Source organism: Lytechinus variegatus, chromosome 19 (genome assembly GCF_018143015.1).
Source record: "Lytechinus variegatus isolate NC3 chromosome 19, Lvar_3.0, whole genome shotgun sequence".
NCBI lineage: Eukaryota > Metazoa > Echinodermata > Echinoidea > Temnopleuroida > Toxopneustidae > Lytechinus > Lytechinus variegatus.
In genome coordinates, this window is record NC_054758.1 from 1,157,618 (window position 1) to 1,180,552 (window position 22,935).

At 37.1% G+C, this 22,935-nt stretch overlaps 1 protein-coding gene across 1 annotated transcript; it reads right to left on the minus strand.

Moving 5' to 3' along the window:
• Positions 1-6,865: 6,865 nt before the first annotated feature.
• LOC121405924 lies at positions 6,866-17,775 on the minus strand. Its single transcript, XM_041596920.1, has 3 exons — positions 17,676-17,775; positions 12,079-13,071; positions 6,866-9,114 (listed from the first exon to the last, which is right to left on the minus strand). Exons 2-3 carry the CDS (start codon positions 13,022-13,024, stop codon positions 7,880-7,882), a joined length of 2,181 nt encoding a protein of 726 aa, XP_041452854.1. The 5' UTR covers positions 13,025-13,071; positions 17,676-17,775; the 3' UTR covers positions 6,866-7,879.
• Between the last annotated feature and the right edge of the window lie 5,160 nt (positions 17,776-22,935).

The following is a 22,935-nucleotide window of genomic DNA, read 5'->3' on the forward strand; positions in this document are numbered from 1 at the left end:
CATAACTTCCCACATGCTGGGAATCAAATTTTAGTCACACTTGGACCTATGAAACAAAACCACGGGCTATTTATATGTACACGAACATTCAACATTGTGTTTGTATCATATTTTTGTAAATTCAATTATCATTTCATGCCATTTCACATTAAAAACGAGTAATTTTACTGAATTACCAATTGAAAAGCCAAGCGCACACTGCACGAAGCATTTGATATAAACATTTCAACCACGAAAATCCGAGTGATCAATCGTCCAAATAGTGGGATGAATATCAAAATCAATTCTAGTCTTTTCCGAGCCTCTGTGTAGGTGTCAAAGCAAATAATTCCTAATAGTGATGGTGTCATCGCATCTACGACTTGGAGCCATTTTGGGGCCTGTTGCAGAAAGCGTTGCAATCAATTGCAACTCTAAAAATCATACGCAACTTGATTTTCAATCAATCAACAGCGCATTTGGGAATTGCAATTGATTTTGTTTACTTGCGTTTAAACGCAACTCTTTCTGCAACGGGCCCCTGGCATTATACTGATTTTACTTTTCGAACTTTAAGAATTTAATATAAAGTGTGATTTGTTAGAGAATTGCTTTGCAGTCGGATACTTTAGTGTGCGCTGGGCTTGAAAAGCGAATGTACAACATAAAACAAGCAGGTGTGTGATTCACAAAGATTTAAGTATGACTTAAGTCGCACTTAAATGCCGACGCGTACATGATATGCAACGCGCAATCTTATTGATCAATACGCAGTAGTGCGCGTCCTCTTGGCATGATCTGACCAATGCTGTCATGCCTTTTATACTGCGCGCAACTAGACATTTAAGTGCGACTCTAAGTCATACTTAAATCTTTGTGAAACACCCCCCAGGTATATAATGTGGCAAGGGCAAGAAAAGCAGAGCTTTTTGACTCTTGCCCCGGCAGACTTTAATATGCAATGATACTGTTTAATAGAACTATTGGAAATGTAGTTATTCATGGTTAAAATATCCTGAGTATTAACATCTCCATTGGTACATTGTAGAAAGTTGAACCAAATTACCCGGGAGGGGGGGGGGGCCACTTCCATTCACGAGTGGATACCATGCGCGACCATGGGGTCTCAAAAAGCACCCTAAACACGTAATTTCCATATTCTGAAAATGAACCCCTTAGCAAGTATTGGCGTGTGAAACCCTACCCTTAACAAGTATTGGAAACAAAAACGATACTCTTGGCAAATATTCCCTGAAATGAACCCCTAAACAAGTACAGGAATGTTTTATTGTTCGGTTCCTTCGGTCGTTGGCTTTACCTTATTTTGTTTAGTACGACCCCACTTCTACACCTCGCGCAAATCGGACTCTAAACACGAAGTGTTGGGGCAATAAGGACATCCTTTATAAAACATTTTAATTTTGTTTTATCATCCCCGCAAATTCGACCCTAAACACTTAATTTTCCTAGCGAAATACCCTTTTTTCATAATTTTTTTTCATTATCCTTTTTACGTGTTTTTTTGGTCGCGCATGGTTTTCACTCGTCAATGTAAGTGGCCCCTCCGGGCCAAATGATTATTAACATTTTGCTGCTTGGATCTACTTATTTGCTATTTTTATTTGAATAGATTTCACCTCATTTATATAATTATAATATTGTCATGTTTTTGTAGAATATTTATTTTTTTACCTGATTTTGATTTCTTACACCTTGTACCATTTAAATTTTTTTTAATAACTAATTACATCCTATAATCTGCAAATTCAAGAGTATGAAAATACAATATGATCAAATGTAATGCACATTTTGGGAGCAAATTATTGTAAAATCGAAATATTGTCCGTAGAAATCTGTTCCTTTGTTCATCTTTACACCAGAGCCTCGCAACACAAAGCGATGCATGGCAAATATGTGAGAAGACTTCTGATTGGTTCCTGGTCGGTATTTTGCATCAAATGCGCGGGTAAAATTGATATTGAATGGTCAGTTCATTTAGCGATTGATCGCTATTAAATCTTTGTGTTACGTAGCCCTGATGAATGTAAATTTATTCGAACTCCTTATATTTGTAACTCCTATGCATCTGTTAACATTTTAATTTATGTATCTTTGATTTATTTTTTGATAAAGAATTGTATCATACCCCTTTCATAGTGAGAGCCGAAGTGGAGTTAGTCCGAAGTCCAGGAGGAGTTACTCCACTTTGGAGGGCAATATGAAAATTCTGAGATTAGTTCGATCCGGATTCAAAGCGGAGTACTCAACCCACTTCGAGAAGAGGGTTACAAACGGAGTTACTCCGCACCGGAAATGCGGTATGCGCTTATTGCTGTGATCTCGCCATATGTAGGGTGCGAACTCACTTGGAAACCATGGCAACGACTACGGATACACCGCTGCGGTGCTTGCCAATATGAAAAGGGGTTTAAAGTCGGTCCGCAGTACAAGCGATCCGGAGTTATTCCGGAGTAACTCCACTTCGCCTTCAGTATGAAAACGGTATCAGAGAACTTTCAGGTTCTAATCAAAATTGAATCTAAAAAGGGTATTCCAGGTTGGAAAATCATGATTTCTTAATAAATAGAGAAAACAATCTCAATGTGAAGAAAATTTGAATAAACATAATTTCATATAATAAAATAAAAAAATAGCTAGTGGGAAATGACATAATTAGCTTGCATAATTACGAGGATATAAATAAGGCAAAACTTTGGACTGTCATAACTTGTTAAATTGTCAGCCAATTTGATGAACTTTTCAGTGTTTTGTTTATCCAAATCCAATTTAATGATTTTTTGTTAAAATCAAATAATTTTCAGCCTGGAATACCCCTGACAAGAAGCCAATGGAATGGGTCTGTCAAGTTGAAATTGCTAAAAAGTAAACACTTAGAATTATGTATGTATGGTGATGTCTGCTGAATATTGTTTTATTTTGTTTGATGCACAAAGCTTATCTATGCATGCTATTGTTATTTCTTCCATAAAATGTGACCCTCTCTGTCAAAACTCAAACTAACTCAGCCAGAGCAAATTTTGAGATTTTTTCAAATCTCAATTTGATAAACCAGATCCTATGCTTCAAAATGGTTTCTAATGCTGTGATCACAAATGCCATTATAAACATTGTACGAAAGATATTTATACATAGCAATAAATGGTATGAATCTTTTGTACCGTTCTTGTATTAAAGGTATTTGTGACCATAGCATTGCTTGTCAAAAATGATAAAATATAACTTACACTCTTTTGGGGTCCAAGGACTCGTTATAATATCAAATGCAAGATTTCTATAACAAATTTACTATTAAGCAATCAGAATGAAAGACTTCGGTAGCCTATGTAACTATTATTGTCAATTTGTTATTTTAATAAGTTTTATGAAACAGACCCCTTATCTAGTGTAATACTAGTAGTAGGAGAGAAAACAGCCAGGGACCCGTTTTCATAAAACTATCAACTCTGATAGTGTGGTATTGAACTACCATGGAATCCTTGATTGTGATTGATTACTGACCCCTGTTACCATGGTAATTGCCATAATGGCAAAGTTACAAGTTATAATTCTAAATCTACATGAAACCTGCCCTGGGAAATAACAAAAAATTGAAAAAAAAGCCAAAAAGTTTTGTGGGGTCATTCTAAAAACTCACAAATGATATACACATTTATGCTTTAAAGTCCAAAGATTTCAAAATATTAAATTTAGTCCTCATAGCTATTATTATTATGCAATTCATGCTTTAAAGTCCTAAGATTTAAGAATATTTTCTTTCTTGTATATAATTTTATAGTTTTTATAGCTATTATTACTGTAATATATACTTTTGAGTCCAAAGAAAATTTATTTCTTGTATTTATATGATTTAGTCCTTGACGATATTGTAATTTATTGTAATTTATACTTTCAAATCCAAAGATTTTAGAATATTTATTTCTTACATCCTTACTTCTTCTTAGCTATCATTAATGTAACTCATGCAGTCCGAAAAATGTAGAATACAAATTTCGCTATACATGAATATAAAATGAAATAGAAATGAAATATTGTTTTCTTATTTGTTGTTAAAGAACATATGTTAAACAAAGACTACTTTATATACTTTTGCTGACATGTTGATTAAAACATCCCAATGATTCCTCGGATGAGTAATTGTGTATCAGATGCGACGACATTATGTGAAAATTGTGAAAATGTTATTGAAAAAAAATCATTAATTAAATGATCCATGTGAAAAAACAAGATACTGCCTTTCTGGATAATTTATTTCTTGATTTAAAATTCTGACACCACTCTGACAAGGGTGCATCCAGGATTAAAAGGTATTGTTTAACTTTGTGAGCAGCCGATTTAAAAAATTCTCAAACCAAGATGAAACATGTGTACAAGTGCATGTATTAGAACTGCATGTAATAAACCCTGAAAACAACCATTATTGAGAATAAAAAGCTAAAACTACAAGGTAAACCCCTATTTGTAAATAGGAGTCTTTTAGACACCTAAATATTACACACAAGTGTATGGGATGAAATTAAGATGGTGTTTCCGGTCACTTTATATTTCAATTTTTGAAGCACTAAATAACCATTTTCGAACACAATTTTTTTCTGGGCTTCATTTTTGGAACATTTCACAGACATGGGTGACAAGTGTTACCTTCTAGCTCAGATTTTTTTAAAGTCAAACCAATGTTAACCAATCACTTTAAGGGGGGGGGGGTGATGCAAAAACTTTTAGTGAGCAAAAGATTGCCAACAATCTAGGTGGAACTTTCTATGAAAAAAAATTGGACAAGGAAATAAAAAGATTGTCTAAAAGAAAAGAGGAACTTATTACTTTTGGACCCTCTCCAGGGGCCATATTCTGGATATTGTCTTAAGAGAAAAGTATCTTTAGAGTTACAATAAAATCCGTGTTCCGAAAATTGTCTTAACTTTTCTTGTAACTTTCACTGAGCGTGTATGATGTCAGGGATATAATGATGATGCGTATATATCAAGTTACAAGGTATTCTGAAAATTCTCTTTTTATCTTTGCGTTCTCTTAACTTCCTTGGAAAATACAATAAAATTTACAAGAGGTGGGGGGCTATTGTAACTTATTGTTGAATGCAATATTTGTCCGTCTGCAATACTTATTTCTTGCTGCATCCCACAAGAACATCATGTTTTACAAAAGGAGACATTCCAAAAACATAACGACGGATTGGTAAACTTTTCAGTAATTAAAAATTGGTGTTCGAGACGAATCTTTTCAGAGAAAATATCTCTTTGAGAAGAGCTACGTGTATTTTTTGCACAGAAGCGCACGAGCATAAGCGTCGGGGGCGCAAGGAAATTACGCCTCATATCAACAATTCGCTTCATTTATTTTTCAGAAGAGATGCTTCTATTTCACCTAAGCATATAACAAGCTTAATAATTGGTTGATGACAGAATATTGGGCGTGTCAGAGACATCTTTACAGAGATGAGACAAATTTCGGAATACCAATTTAAGATAATTTTAGCGCGCTGTTATCTTGCTGACTTACAAGAAAATTTACAAGAAAAGTTAAGACACTTTTCAGAATAACACCCCTGGTTCCATTTTATAAAGACTTGTAATAATAACAAATGCATATTTACTATAACAAGTTTACTATCAGCCAATCAAATTCAATGATTTCAATAGCTTTAAACTATTACTGCAAATTTGTTATAATAACAAGTTTTAAGAAACAGGCTCAAGCGCACATTATGCAATGCGTTTGCACCAAGATTTCATTGCAACAAAATCACAGAGTGAGCATCAACCTAAAATGCACTGCAACTGCGACCCAATTTTTGTAGTAGGATCACATGGGCCCGTTTCGTAAAGGACTTGGAACTGTTGTTAAGTTTACCATAACAGGGCTCAGCAGCCTATCATGATCAAGGTTTCCATGGTAGTTGCAGAGATGCCAAGTTCAAAGACCAGCTACGCATGAGATTTTCTGTGAATCTGAGTGAGATCACAGACATTGTATGCAATGTATATGGGGATAGGCTGTGATAGTTGCGTGAGACAGAGATTTGAGGGAATGAACAAGAGTCCAAAATGCTTGAGTCTCACGCATAATGCATGAGACTTGGTTGCTCTGTAGTTGCCATAATGGCAGAGATGCAACAGTTGCCAGTCCTTCGAATCCTTCTGTGATCTTGCTAATTCTAGCCAATCAGGTTCGTCCTAGACGATGATGTCATGGCCAATTTGCCGCAATTCAGCAGCGAAGACAATGCGCGCAAAAGAGGCACCATGACAGGCAACTCGCTACAGCGCTGTTGCAAAGCGTGTGCTGGGCTGCGATGTGATCATTTGCGCTGATATGCTGTTGGCAACTTTGTTCCAATCAGGTCCTAGTGCAGTCAGGTCTCATAGCGTGTGCTTGGCTTTTGGAAATTACAATATATTTCATATATTGTTGTTATAAACGTGAATAAGTTAGATTTGAATTGGAACGGAATTACATGTAAACATTCAATCAACAAGAATAACTTATTTTAATAGTCGTATGCGAACTATCACAATTAAATGTTCTGGAAATGAGTTTACATTGTAGAAAGACTTGAAGGGGTGTTGCAAGAAAATAAATGCAATCAATTGCAACTATTCTGTTGCAATTTTACAGTTGATTGATCACTTTTAACTTAAGCAAATCAGATTACACTCCTTGTTTCATGGAGCAGATTAGCAATCAATCGCACATTTGCAATTAATGCACAACATATGCTTGATTTCTGGGGAGCGTTTCATGAAAGGACGTTTTATCCGACAAGTCCCATTTTATCCGACAGTTACCATAGTAACAGTACCTCTCAGCCAATCAACATCAGAGAAAGATGTCAGATCTGACAACTTGTCGGATGAAAATATTGATGAAACACTCCCGGGAATGAAAATAGACTTGCAATTGATTGCAAGTTTCTTGCAACGCCCCATTACAGTACATATACTGTATACGTGTATGTAGACAATACATTTGTTATAAAAATGCCCACAGGTGTGCACAAGAGCCATAAAAGCAGTTTAAAATGTGATTGCAACGTGAAATCATTGATTGCTTAAATGAATAGTAAATGAAAATATAAATCTGAATTATCTGATGAAAAGTGAGACAGACTCGTGTTTGAACCACAATTTGAGTCACTGGATACAAATTTTAACAAGAAGTACGGTAGAATTTCTAGGTAGTACTCAAAGTGAATTGCAAATTCATGTTGTGTGCTACATTTCAAAAGTTTTGGTTTTTGTTGATGGAAAGAATTGTGTTCATTCGAAAGCATGCTGAACTGGACAATACCTACTGGAACATAAAAAAGTACATGTATAATGGACTGCACTTAAAGCTGGGACACTGCTAAAGACAAGAAATTAGGCTAAAATCACAACATATTGGTTCTTGCTTGGAAATTAGACAGTTTTGGAACTATATAAGGCTTTCTGCTATTAAGAAAATAAGCTTTTTTAGATGAATAAATGTCTGAACACCATATGAGCCCCTCTTTGAGGCCACGGGCTGTTTCATAAAGTTGTTCGTAAGTTAGGAGCGACTTTAATAACGACTGGTAAACCTTTCTTACTCGCTAATAAACCATCGCCAATGAGAGTTTTGGTGTATACAATTACATGTACCACAAGAAAGGATCACCCGTTGTTCTTAAGGTCACTCTTAACTTACAAACAGCTTTATGAAACACCAACCTGGAGCCTGTTGTATAACGACTTGAAATTATGGTAACTTTGACAAACAATAGGCACTACCATGGAAACGAAACTCAACAGCCAATCAAAATCAAAAGACATGGAAGTTAATATTGAATAGCAAAATTACGAGAAAGGTATACAATCATGCAATCGGGTCTTACATGTAGTGTGCATCAAGGTTGTAATTTATTTTCTTGTGTACACTGTAACTGGACTACATTAGCTGTCTGGTTTGTTCCTGTTTCAATCTGTAGGATTTGGCTGATGTTCCCAATGTTCTGTGTAGAGTCAACATTGAATATCTGGATGATTCCATTCGGGAGGTTTGCACTGTCTGGTTCTTTTTGTTTGTTCTCGTCACAAGTCAATTCCTTCTCAAATGTCTCCCGAAAAGTTCTGAAGCTGTTTAACGTTCTTGCAAGTACTTCGACCTGAGTACATGACTGTACATTGTTTACAAAGTGCTGCAATTCAGTAAAGCACTCTTCCTTAAGCTTTGACAGCTGCTCTTCATAGCTTCTGCGATTCTTCAGTACTGTTCGTTTCCTCCACTTGCCGGTGTCCGTGTCATCCTCAACTTCTGACAGCTCCTGGATGAATCCGTTGTAGTTATGTCTTTCAGCGATATCCTCAACCTCCTTGATCATGTCTTGGAACTTGGATGTCTCCAGAGTGTTACTCTCAATGTGATCTAGCATTTGTTTGCGATACCACCAGATCTGCCTGCTCCCGCATATATCCTTTCTCCTCTTCCAGCTCATCCCTTCCTTCCGCAGCACTTGCTCCGCGAAATGAACCACATGTTTCTGAATGGTGTGGGTGTTCCTGAGTCCCATCTTGACAAGTTGGCAGATCCGACCGATTAATCGTTTATCGAGAGGTCTATCGCGTAGACGTAATGTCCGAACGAGTTCGTGGTTGGTGTGGGCAGTAGCCTTGGGAAGCATAATGTAGACTCTCCACTCGACGGCGATGTCCTTCCCTCCTTCCTTCCAGACTTTGGACAATGTCTGCGACGCTATCAGCCGATGGTGCTCTGTGTCGCACTTCAACTTATGCTCTGGAAACCTTGCAATGACGCGAAAGGCGATACGTGCCTCGCATCCAACCTTCTTGCTATGCATTCGTTTCTCGGGGTGCTTTAACGGACGGTCCTTCGGGGGATGTTTCCTTTTATTTCCCAAATGACAATAATACATGGCTTTACCTCCATGATAGTAAGGCACAGAATCAAACGGAACTTTGTGACCGCAGATGATGAGAGGGGTGTAGCGGAAAGGGCGCCCTCTGGTGGCATTGATCTCAAAGTTTGTCTTGTCACATCGCTTGATGCCCACGTATTTAGATTCTGTGCACACCTCATAGACATGGAGTAGCTCTTCAGCCTCTTCTAGAGTGTGGACATAACCTATAAAGAAACAAGATAACATTTTTAAAATACTTCTAATAATTTGAAAAGTTAACAATGATGGATGGTGAGAGGGGGATGGGGTAAACCAAACAAAGAGAAGTGGTAGAGGAGAGGTGACCTGAATGAGGAGATGCACAATCGCATCACGAATAAACCAGGGAGGGGTAAGGGCCATTTCATTGGGTGCTCTGAATCCAAACAAGTGGAATGCCTCTGGCCGTCTCACCTGCATCACGCGGTTCAATATAGCAGCAGTGCTGACTTTGCATACTACTCTAACTCGCACAAGATGTTCAGTGATACATGGTTACTCTTATGTCCTCTTTTTATGAACTAGACCAATAAACTTACAGATATATGATGGTTATTCAACAAAAACCCCCAACATGGCCAAAGTTCATTGACCTTACATGACCTTTGACCTTGATCATGTGACCTGAAACTGGAACAGGATGTTCAGTGATACTTGATTACTCTTATGTACAAGTTTCATGAATCAGATCCATAAACTTTCAAAGTTATGATGGTAATTCAACAGATACACCCAATTCGGCTAAAGTTCATTGACCTTTGACCTTGGACATGTGACCTGAAACATGCACAGGATGTTCAGTGATACTTGGTTACTCTAATGTCCAAGTTTAACGAACTAGACCAATAAACTTCAAAGTTATGATGGTAATTCAACAGATACCCCCGATTCGGCCAAAGTTCATTGACCCTAAATGACCTTTGACCTTAATCATGAGACCTGAAACTTGCACAAAATGTTCAGTGATGCTTGATTACTATTATGTCCAAGTTTCATGAATCAGATCCATAAACTTTCAAAGTTATGATGGGAATTCAACAGATATCCCCAATTCGCCAAAGTTCATTGACCCTAAATGACCTTTGACCTTGATCATGTGACCTGAAACTTGCACAAAATGTTCAGTCATGCTTGATTACTATTATGTCCAAGTTTCATGAATCAGATCCATAAACTTTCAAAGTTATGATGGGAATTCAACAGATATCCCCAATTCGTCCAAAGTTCATTGACCCTAAATGACCTTTGACCTTGGTCATGTGACGTGAAACTCATGCAGGATGTTCATTGATACTTGATTAACCTTATGTCCAAGTTTCATGAACTAGGTCCATATATTTTCTAAGTTATGATGACATTTCAAAAACTTAACCTCAGGTTAAGATTTCGATGTTGATTCCTCCAACATGGTCTAAGTTCATTGACCCTAAATGACCTTTGACCTTGGTCATGTGACATGAAACTCTAATAGGATGTTCAGTAATACTTGATTAACCTTATGGCCAAGTTTTATTAACTAGGTCCATATACTTTCTAAGTTATGATGTCATTTCAAAAACTTAACCTCAGGTTAAGATTTGATGTTGACGCCGCCGCCGCCGCCGTCGGAAAAGCGGCGCCTATAGTCTCACTTTGCTTCGCAGGTGAGACAAAAACTGGCAATTAAGCCGGATTTGAATTGTATATTACAGAAACACAAACACACACACAAACAGTATCCATTAACATTGAAGGACTTTTTATATAATATAAATGAACCAATATAATTTTTTTGTTATAAATGAACTTATAGAATTATTATAAAAACATGCTTACTTGAAAAAGAGACTTTACAAAATTGGTGTGGAAAATAATTTTGAATGTGATTTATTTTCCAGATGTGGAAAAGGAAATTCTTATCTTTAATTTGATACACATTGTGGAAAGTTAACGGCTCTAATCATAATATTTGTTTATTTAATCCTAAATGTACATCCATATTACCAGCGGTCATCCGCACCGTCGTATCAGTCAATTTTGTTCAAAAATTTGATTTTGAGATTTTTGCATAAAATGAAAGTACATGTCCTGCTCTATTCATAACTAAATTTCTAGGTAGCAATTCATTTTATTTTCTGAGATATGAGAGGATTTTCATGGCGATACCATACAAATTTTTAATAAAATGTGTAAATCCCATTGGATACATGTATTGTAACAGAGCGATACAACTTTTGACTGACCGTGATTTCAGTGCGCGGTCAGCTAAACCGTCATATCAGCACTGGGCACTGCATTAACTTTGCACGTGAAAAGCGATAGAACGTTTTGACTGAACAAGCGGATTGAAATCGCTGTCAGTCAAAACGTCATATCATTTTTTCCCAATAGCATTTTTGTACCTGTGGGAAAATCTACAAGCATGAAGCTCTTTTGCGATATTTTCTTGGATCCTTAGTTTTGTGTAAAAATAAAGATACCAATGTCAAGCAATTTTCTTGATCTTTCCAACCATGTATTTTTTCTAGCAATGAATATGTTATAAGGCTTGGGTACAAAGGTGTGAAAATTATAGTAAACTTTGAAGTAGATGTTCTCTAAAATGGGTTTGCACCGTCGTATGTGTGAAACGACGGTTCGGATAACCGCCGACAATATAGCGGAAGATTGCAATGTCACAATTTCTGGTGAATATAACTTTACCCCCTCCCCCTCATTATCAATTGAGGTAACATAGAGTATGTCCAGTTTGTTGTGTCCGAAGATTATATTCACTCAGTCCAGATGCGCTATTTCTAGTCTAATGCCCAGTTGGTTTAATCTACAAATTTTCTACTCATTAATTGTTACTTTGTTGATTCAAAATGAGAAATTAGATGACATTTGTTATAGCCTACCTGTAAGTTAGACAATGAGGTAAATGTGTTTAATTGGCAAATACACTGAATGGTTAATAGTTGAACTGGTTATAGATTAGACCATGTGGGATAAGACCAAACAGAGAGTAAACATGTCTAGATTAATCGCTAATTTGCTGCGTGACTGGCATAAATTAGAGGACTTCAAGACACCTACGGGTAACCTAAAACAGTTAAGGCTTTCTTAAAGGACTTCATTTGAGGACAAGGAATGGTTATAGTGCTGATGTTCAAAAACACACTACAACTTACCAAAATAAGGAGAGAATTTTTCTTTGAATAGCCGTGACCATTCGTTGGTGAAAGACTCCTGGTATTCTCCATCATCATCAAGAGCGGATGAAGCGCCTGGTTCCTCTCCATGAATGTTGTCATCCCAGCAGGTTGCAAAGTCTGCTTCCCCTGCCTCATCTTCTGCATCTTCCCTGATGGCCTTGGTGGCTACTTCCAGTAGGTTCTGAGGATTAGCTGCAGGAAGGACCAGAGAATCAAGGGAAGTGGATAACTGAGATGATGTCACCACTGCTTGGTTGGACACGTCATCTATCACAGAGGGGACCAAGTCAGTAAGGGATTGCATGGTGGACGTGCCCTGTGACATTATTGTTGCGAGTTGAGGGGTTGTGAAGGTTAGCAGCTCCGAAGAGGACGATGCCAGTGAGCTTGGTGATGTCATGGTGGGATGAGATGTTGTCACGGTAACCTGGGAAGAAGAGGTGAAGGGGAGGAGCTGCGTTGATGACACTAGCATGAACTGGGAAGGTGTCAGTGTAGTCAGCTGTGGCGAACTGGCAGTTGGAGGTTGAGCGGTGTCCGAAGGTTGAACAGCCTCTGAGGATGTCAGCAGAGAGGCATTTGATGCTACCATGGATGAATCTTGAGGGGCCATGACAAGGGCAGGGTGTAAGGGTTGGAAACCGGTCAAGTATCTCCCAATTATCGTGTCATCACAGAGCTCCGATGCGACTGGTACCGTCACGGTATGGGATTGGGACATGATGTCAGAGGTGGCACTCTCGGAACTTGTAACATTGGCGAAAGGAATGAACTGAGATACCATCCCCTGTAGACCTTCCGCAGGCGAAGGTTGGGTTGATGTAAGCATTTGGAGAGTTGAATATGCATTGTTTGAATCTTGACTGGGATGGAAGGGGGAGATGTCTGTGTTCAATGGGTCATCGACCCCTGAAGATTCCATGATGACTCTCACATGAATTCAATAGTGCCTCACCATAGGCAAATCCTCTGTTAAAAGAAAAAAAGAATGAAAAAATTATACCACATATATGATCTAGAGTAACATGTAATTGCATCGAATAAGCATTGTTAGGTTATTATTTCAATCAAGAGAAGTGTAAGGTCATTCATTATGATAACAAAAAATCCTTGCTACAGCTGAATACACCTATCCTTTCCTTGAACCATTCTGATCCACATATGGATGGCATATCACAAATTATATCCAAGGTAAACATTTCGATTTAAATATCTGGAATTTGTACAATGGTGCTTGATAGTCAGACTACTCTGGCTTTTTCCAAACCTGTGGAGGTCACTCCTAGTACCAATGAGGTCAAAAGACTTGAAACATAATAGCCTCATAGGTGACAATAGCCGATATGGGTCTAATGGTTAGAGCATTGGACTCATAATCGCAAGGTTGTGAGTTCGAATCCCCACTCTGCCATTGTCTCCACTTTGATAAAAAGGCCCAAGAGTGATATCTGTCGTCTATAAGGTCAGCCACTATGACTGATTAAGCTAGACGTAAAAATGTTTCCTAGGTAATTGGTTTTATACTACCTTTGGCGTTCTCCAGCAAAATGCTGTCCTGCAGAGTTTCTGCTGGAGTTACCGTTAACAGAACAGAAACAGTATTACTATGAGTAGAAAGTCAGCACTCGTGGTAACGCACAAACGCACACAATGACAGCAACAAGGCTTGTGGGGGATAAGCTGTCTAGTAATTCTTTTTTTGTTTCTTCTCTTTTTATTATGAACATTTTTGAGTGAAATTAGGTAGTTAATTGTGTATTGCAGTGAAGATATTACATTATATACACAACAAAAAAGTAAGTCCCCCTAAGAGGTTAGTATACTATACTAACCTCGCACTACGAAGGTGACTACAACGTGTCTACGCAGTGGATATTTTAGTTGTCGGTTAACATCGCATTATAACGGGAATAAAATCAGTCGGCGCATAATAGGAAATTAATAGGCACATAATAGGAAATTGTACCAAAAATCAACAGGTTGCATCTCATGTATATACTTACAAGATGATGATGAAAGTGGATTGAACGAGCAAGAAAATAATGCTAATCGCCTAGAATGCAGCTAGCAGTAAAAGCTGCAGAACCGTAAACAAACCATAGAGATATATACTAATAAGTATACATCTCTATGAAACAAACCGGATTGTGAATAGTATCGCGCACCATCTTTAGGAAAATATTGATATCGACGCTGATCAAGAGGCATCTACGTGAAGATCACGAAAAATGCTTTTATTTTAAGTAAAAAATACAGCAAAGAGAAGTCAACAAACGATCCATTTGGTTTGGTAAGTGTCATAACACAATTAGAATTCTTAGCTATGATGTAAAGTCATAGTTATTTGAGCTAAAAAGGTGTGAAAGATTCGCGAGTACCAGGTGCATATGAATCCTTCACACGCCACTCATTCAATAAACAAGGTTATGATATAACCTTGTTCTCACTTGTATCTCCATGTGTGGCAAAATAAGGGTGACAATGTTTGGCGTATTTTCTCTTTTTCTTTGGGGCAAATGCTTGTTTTTTTTACACTGACAGTTTCCATTTCACCTATTATTCATACAACTTGACTCTTATTTAAATTTGATACTTTAAATTATTTTTTTCTTAATTAAAAATAGAGATCAAAAAATGAAAATTTTCTTGCCATATTACTTTCCACCAATAGAGGGCGTACAAAAAAATATGCCCAAAATTCAAGTTTTTGAGCGCTCTGGTGAATACAAAAATTATTCCTAAGTTACTAATGAAAAATAAATTGCAACTTTATGGAAATTAGTAATTTTGGTCACAAAACACAATGAACAATTGTGTACAACGGATAGCGGAGCGTGAATGTAGTGGTCGTGTACATTTTTGCTTATTACATGACGTCATCCAGCCCCTGCTGAGAACCAATTTATGAATGAAAATATAGTAAGCATGCGCAGTGCTAGTCTTGAGGACGCAATGATGATTTTTTTTAGATATGTCATATACTTCTTCATCGAAGTATATGACATATCTCAAAAAAATCATCATCATTGCGTCCTCAAGACTAGCGCAGTGCAAGCCTTGTATTTCCCCACACAGAATTCCACCAAAACAAGTGTGCAATTCTCTATCACCTCGTACCAAAATCGACCTAGAATTTCACTTTCCCGTATTTTATATGAATTATGAAAGGTATTCTTGGAGGATCTATTTTCTCACCGATACCGCACAGGTAAGCGAATTTCGATTACTTCTTGCTTTTCCGTCAAAATCTTACAAATTAGCGTCTATATGCCATCGTGTTCGTTGGAATTTGTAGAGTCTATCGCAACATGCACAAAGTCAATTGGCTTCCGGGTTTCGGAGCGTCGCGTGAATATGCATGAAATTGCAGAGTTTCGATAATTTTCGATCGATACCGGAGCGATCCGATCACGAACCGAGACCATTTACGGCGTACACAACGTGACTGGATATCGTTATCGCTATCGATACTTCCGCACGCAGTCCGAAGGAATTATTTTTGGGACCACGTGGTCATGACTTATCTGCGCAATTGACCAATCAGCGGTCTTCGAATCGCTGTGCCGAGACGATCTATCCGTCAGTAGAGGCGCACGGCCAATATTGGAGACTGTTTCCAATGTGGGAAATTATCTCTGATATCAGAGACTTTTGTAAAGAATTTGGCTATCCAATTTCAGAGACAGTCTCCAGTTTTGGAGACCAATTTCCTTTGTTTACATTTGCGGCGAAAGGATTACCTTGGCGGCAAATAAAAATGTGATAAGCAGATTCCTCATGACAAATTACCCCTTTTCACCGTCTACTTTAAAAATTCATTGTCTACTTTTGTTTTGATAAGTATTTTTGTTGTCAATCACACACAAAACAAATGGGCTTCTGACATCAGTGAGACAAAATTTTGGGTGGAAAAAAATCATGCTTTTGTTGGTGTTGTTTCTTTTGTCCTTTTGCAAAGCAAGTCTCCAATGTGGGAGATTTTCTCCCCTATTGGAGAGAGTCTCCCATATTGGCCGTGCGCCTCTACTGTCCGTTGTACACAGTCTATGGACAATTGTTCGTTAAAAGTGATATTTTAATGATTTTTTAAAGTGTGTGCTCTGTACAACATTGGCATACCATACCTGTAGATTCCCCACAGGCAGGGTGGTAGCCACTCATGGTTTCAAATCGTCTCGTGTGTGAAGGATTCATATGCACCTGGTGCACGCGAATCTTTCACACCCTTTTTACTAAAATAACTATGACTTTACATCGTAGCTAAGCATTATATTTATTCTATGACACTTACCGAACCATATGGATCGTTTGTTGAATTCTGTTTGGTGTTGTTTTTAATAAAATAAGAGCATTTTTCGTGATCTTCACGTAGATGCCTCTTGATCAGCGTTGATATCAACTTTTGCCTAAAGAGGGCGCGCGATATTATTTCAAAGTCGGTAGGCACTTAAGAACCAAGTTTGAAAGGATACTCGTAAAATTATGTCACTCTCGCCGATGAATATTCATTAGATCGTGGTCGTGCGTGTTCAATACACACTGAGTGCATGCATGCAGAGAGTTTTTATTGAACACGCACGACCACGATCTAATGATTATTCATCGCGAGAGTGACGTAATTTTACGAGTGTCCTTTCAAACTTGGTTCTTAAGTGCCTACCGTACCTTTGTTTACGGTGTTGCAAGCTAGCTGCATTCTAGGCGATCAGCATTATTTTCTTGCTCGTTCAATCCACTTTCATCATCATCTTGTCAAAAGATGGCGTACTTTACCAATAAGTATATACATGAGATGCAACCTGTTGATTTTGGTACAATTTCCTATTATGCGCTGACGACTTGAATTGAGAATGTTCGATACGAAAAATTGCTTTTCGATTGTTGTTTGCGTACTTTCCACCGCAGTATTAAGGACGGATCGAACGGAGTATCCTGGTTGAGACTTGGAGGTAAGCGATAAAAACACTTTTATAAATAATTTCCAATTCATTAAAAAAAAAAGTTAAATCATAAAAACAAATTTCCATTAGTGGAGAAATACTCAAATGTTTGGCGTTTTTTATTCCCTCACATTCGTGTGATGAATGAAAACGTCAAAGTCCACTATGAAACCACATGCGTTGTGCGAGGTTAGTATTACTAACCTCGCATGTTGTGTGAGTGGGTGGTAGCAGTGAACAAGTGTCACACGCGACATGATTTGAAACCATGGGTGGTCTGACTTTACTAATTTTTTAGCCTTTTTTTCTTACATTTGGCATGGGCTTTCCAATTCATGAATGAAAGATCTAAAGGAAACATATTGAGAAAAGTGTCTTTTGCAACATCCAAAGGGTTAGGGACTTAGGGTTAGATTGGCCGAGTGTCGCAAAAGGTACTCTTTCCAAAAAACTAAAACATCGCCCATCCCATTCCCATCGATGAGGACACCAACATAATCTTCGGTGTGTCGGACTACGACAAAATATTTGTAATCTATTTGTGTCTTTTTCACTTGAAACAACTGTTTACCCGTACAAGAATAACACAAGGAATTGACAATCAATGATTATTTATGTGAATTATACTTTTACCTGTTTAAATCGCTAAAAAGCCATGAAATTTGGCAAATTGATGGCGTTGATTCACTTCCGTTCTTACAATGTCGAGTAGAACTGCTACTGCAACGACACAAAATACAAAAGGAATTATCCCAGCATATTAGATCTACATCAACTATGTTTATGTATTCAATTATGAATGATTTCATCAATTAAATTATTAATATAAGGTACTGAACAGTAGTCTATACATAACCAAGAAAAAAATATGGGGTAGGCCTATTCCCGCTTGGGGAAAAATCCATCGGGGGGGGGGCATGGGGCTATATTCCGAGAAGCTGACTTAATTAATTTCTGCAAATTGTCATTCTTCATGAAAATAATGAAGTTGCGGCATCCTAAATTTTGTTTTCATGATAGGCTCAAAGTGGACTGAAATAGAGAGAGCTAAAGAAACTGAGGCTTCGGAAGGGTAGGCCTGTCTGGCCTCCCTGAACTTTCTGCTGAATAGGCCTTAAGTTCTCCATCCCGGCCCCCACATATCTTTGATTCATAATCATGCATACGGCAGGTGTGTCATCATTTCGTCATTGTGGAAAATCCTAGGTACGCCACTGTTCCCTGCCTATTTTAGTCGGATGAAGGGATCTTGAAAAAAAAAATTTTACATGAACGGAGGGCAGCCCGTAGAACTACAGTAAGAAAGGGACTCTTATACGTCCTGTTTGGATCTATCCTAAGAGTTTTTTTTTTGTTTCTTTTCAGGAATACCCTCAATAAATCACTTTGTAACATTCGTATTCAATTTTCACTTATGAAAAAGCAATCAACGAACATAATGAAGTACACGTACATATAATTTGCGGTTAAAATGAGTAAAGGCTATAGCAAGAAAGGGCGAACCTTTTAAACTCCAACCCCGACTCCAATCCATGATTCAAAATGGTAAAATTTAAATAACATATTTAAAGAGTGTTATTCCAAAAGGGGCTAAATCCACAATTGGAGTTTTTCTGTAAATCAAGATTTTTTAATTCACCACTTTCCCTTTTCAGCTGCCGTTTCATTTAAATACGTAATGATAGTGCTATCATATCAGACTAATAAAATCATTTTTTTCATGGATTTAGCTCCTTTTGGAATTAAACTCAAACTAATCAATTTTTACCAACTTTCCCATTTAAAAAAAAAAAGCAACATGGTCCATTTGGATCCCACGTCTCAGATACATGCAGTGGCGGACCGTGACCCGGAGGAGACAAAGCATGGGGGGCACAGCTTTGTTCACGAACAATGCAGTGCCCCCACCCCCAATATGCTTTGTCTCCTCCGGGTCACGGTCCGCTACTGGATACATGTGTTTATATAAAAAAAAAAAATCGATTTTGGTCAAACTGGATTAAGCCCCTTTGGAATCAAGTTCTTCTTGCACTAAAATTAGTATAAAAAAGAACAAACCTTGGACAAAGCAAAACTACTGTGCCAGTAAGATAAAAAAAAATGATTACGAGGAGCCCAATGTTACTAATAATAGAAATAAAAATTACATAACGGGGGCAGTTTTTTTTTCTTAAAAATTCCAATCTACTTATTTCACTTAAAGAGTTCGTATTTAATTAATGAATGAATTAATGTCAAGCAATCTAAGATTATTGTGTACATGTATTTTGTATTTATAGTCGTCAACCTATAGCAAAGGCGTAAATCTCTCTCAAAAAGGTAGGGAGGACGAGGACTGGAAATTCTGACAAGCCCCCAAAAAGGGTTATCACCGCTAATTTAAAGTAATTTCGACGAAAAAAAAATTGACAAGCAAAAAAAAATGGTTATCATCCCAAAATACATGTTTTATTTCGATTTTGTATGATGCATTTCTTATCATCAAAAAAGACCAAAAATAGAAGGGGGACACAATATCAAATGCCCCCCTACTATTTTTGGTCTTTTTTTGATAAGAAATTTTGAGTAGGGGGGGGGGACACGTCCCCCCCCCCCTTGGATTTCCACCCATGACCTATACTATACATTCATTTGTATCGTAGTTTAAAGTGTATAGTTTTTTTTCAACGAGACCCGACTAGCATTCACGCTATTTTCTGGTTACTATTATCCTGTAAACTATTATATTTCATTATACTTCTTTGGTGTATGGTTCTTATGCTGTAATTGTTTTTTGGAAGGAAAAAAAATCAAGTTAATTTCAGTTCACAATAAATGTTGGTATTTTATGATGTGATCACGAGGGAAGCTGATGACATGGCTATACTCATTTCGAAATAATTGACCCCCTTTTCTTCGACCTACCTTTGATGTTCAAACTCATCAGGCATTATTGATCATCAAAATGAAATATCAAATTCTACCACACCTGGTCTAAGCCATGACACCTACGTGGTTCACTCGTGTGGATTATATATAAAAGGGAAAAGTGATTAACGGAAAGGATGTGGGTAATTTGTAACGTCTAATTTTAAAAGTCCAAGGTGTCCTTGGTCATTGTCTTTTAGACATTGTCACGCCATCTTCTTACTACGTCATGGTTTCGTAGGTCCTAGCTAAGTATACAGTGTATCCCCCCTCACATGGGGCGTTTTATTCAATAAAGTTTCAGTTTCACTTGCTTTTACAGTCATCTAGTGAGTGTTTAACAGCAATCAAACAATAACTGATAATTTTATACAATCTTGTCATGAAATGAGTCATTATCAGTACAAACAACAGAAACAAAAACATAATAAAACTTATGTTGAGAACCACAGATAAATATTCAAAACATTTAGTCGAAAAGATTATTGAAATCTGACCAACATTTTTTTCAAAAGAAACTTGCTTCTTATTTTCACATAATAGCTTTCTCGTACAAAAAAATTATTTACATCGTTGGAGATTTTCTGTGGCATGAGGCGAATTCCAGCCGATTGAATTGTATATATTATCCATTTCACCCAAATAATAAAAGTGCATTTTTACATTTAATCATGCCATGTTTTTGTTATCATCAATGTCATGATGATATTGGTAGTTTTCATTGTTATTGCTGTTGTTATTGTTATTTGTATTCATTATTATCATTAGTATCATAATAATGATAATAATACATTTCATTTACATAGCGCCTTTTCATCAGATACAAAGCGCATTAAATTACGAAAGAATAACATCATCATTATTTTTATTATTGTTATCATTATTTTTATTGTAATTATATAATAATTATTATTATTATTATTATCATCATCATCATCATTATCATTGCTATAAGGGCCACGGACCCGGGGTGTCTTTGTGGGCTTCAGTCCAACTTTTTTCCAAAACCGTGTGCCAAAACGTAAAAAATGTGTGTGATTTTTTCGTTTGTGTCGGGTCAGCTCTCCCCTCCAATAATTTGCTCACTCAGCCCCCTCACTTTCCAAACCATTCCTTGGCCCCTGCGATTTGTCTTTGTCAGGGACTGCGCCCACAGACCACCAAAGGTCATGACTGCGCCAAGTTGTTTTGATGGGGGAGTGGAGGGGGTTAGACGACCTTTTTTGTTTTCTCAATTTGATAATAGCGGAAAATAGTTCCAACACGAATACCTTTAAATTTGTGATCTCTTATCAACTCTATCTTCACTTTTTTTATTCTTATTTTTCTTCCCTCTTCCCTCTTGATTTGCATCTGTTTTACAAAGAAAATATAGATCAGCCGCCCCTGTCCCCTCTCGCATCAATTCAATTCAATTCAAATTTATTTTCATTCTTCAAAATGATACAAATAAGTACAAGATAGATTGATTCAATTTAAATAAACAATAGCATGAACAAAATTCAATATTGGAAAAAAAATACATATTTCAAAGGAATTTAAATTAACATACATGTCAAGTTAAATCAACATAATCAATATCATTAAATATAATTAAATCAATGCAATGATAATTCATAAGAATTGAGGGGTCCACTGAAAAGCAAAGCTTGTATAATGTGGACCCCTCATCGTCCGCAAGCTTAAAATGAGGAACCTTTATAAACCTAATGAACAAACTTCTTTATGATTATGACGTGTGCGATGACAAGTCACACTATGGCCATATTTGGTTAAACATTGACATACTATGGTATGATTCAAATCCAAGGCTGTTGACCCAATGTTTGATCATGAACTAATAAAGACTTCCAAGTACTGTCATCGTCTTCTAACAGATGGTACATTTTAAATAAAGTTGACGCAATGATGCAAAACAAGAATAATGTTACGTAAGAGCATATCAGGGGGGGGATCTCCGTGGAAGAGCATTACTTTAAATTCAAACTTACAATATTGCTAATCAATGACTATTTAATATCGCCGGCGCACAGAGGCCATTAACCCCCCCCCCCCCAAAAAAAAACTCGACCAAGAAAAAAAGGAAAGGGAGGAACGAAAAACGAAATATTAGATTCTAAATGTTATGTAAAACTCTATCAAGAAAATTGTAATTTATATTTAAAAGGTAAAAACTTTACTTGTTCGCTCTGCTCGCTCGCAGCTTTTTAGTTGCTTTGCTCCATGCGTCATGTCTGCAAGGCCCCCAAAAGTTTCTTTTTTTATTTGGCTCATTACTCCACTGTTTTTTATTTATTTTTCAAAAACTTGTGTTGATTTAACATTTCAAACAGAAGAAATCATAGATCGTTAAGAAAGCCAGGTGATCATCTTCGACTAACCCATCAGACAACCCGGAGTAAGGCTGGTGAACGTAGTTTTACTGTTGCTGCGGCAAAAGAATGGAACAAGCTTCCCATGACATTAAGATCTGAAACTTCTCTTCATAGATTTAAGAAACAGTTGAAAACGTACTTGTATCCAGGATAGATGTAGCTTTTTAAGTATTTGTAAATTGATCTACAGTGTAAACGCTATGATATAGTGTACTATGTATAGCGTTCCTAAATGCCTTATTATTATTATTATTATACAACTCTACCCCAGGCCTCCCCCACTCGATTCTTTGGCCTCATGACACATCTTATATTAGTCTAACCGGTCAAGATCAATTTCCTTTTGACCACTCTTTGATATGTGTACCCCAATCACCCCAAACAGTCACACACTCATTTCTTAAACTAATCGGTGATTAACTGTTGGTTAAACAAAATTGCACACTATTGGAATTTTTAACAAACAGTTGGTACACAGTATAGGTTCAAAATAGTTTCGTGCCCTGTTGCATAAGAGTTACCATTATGTTAACTTTACCATGCAATGGTAACTTTCATGGAATCCTTGATTTTGATTGGCTGTTGGTCATCGTTACCATGGTAATTTCATA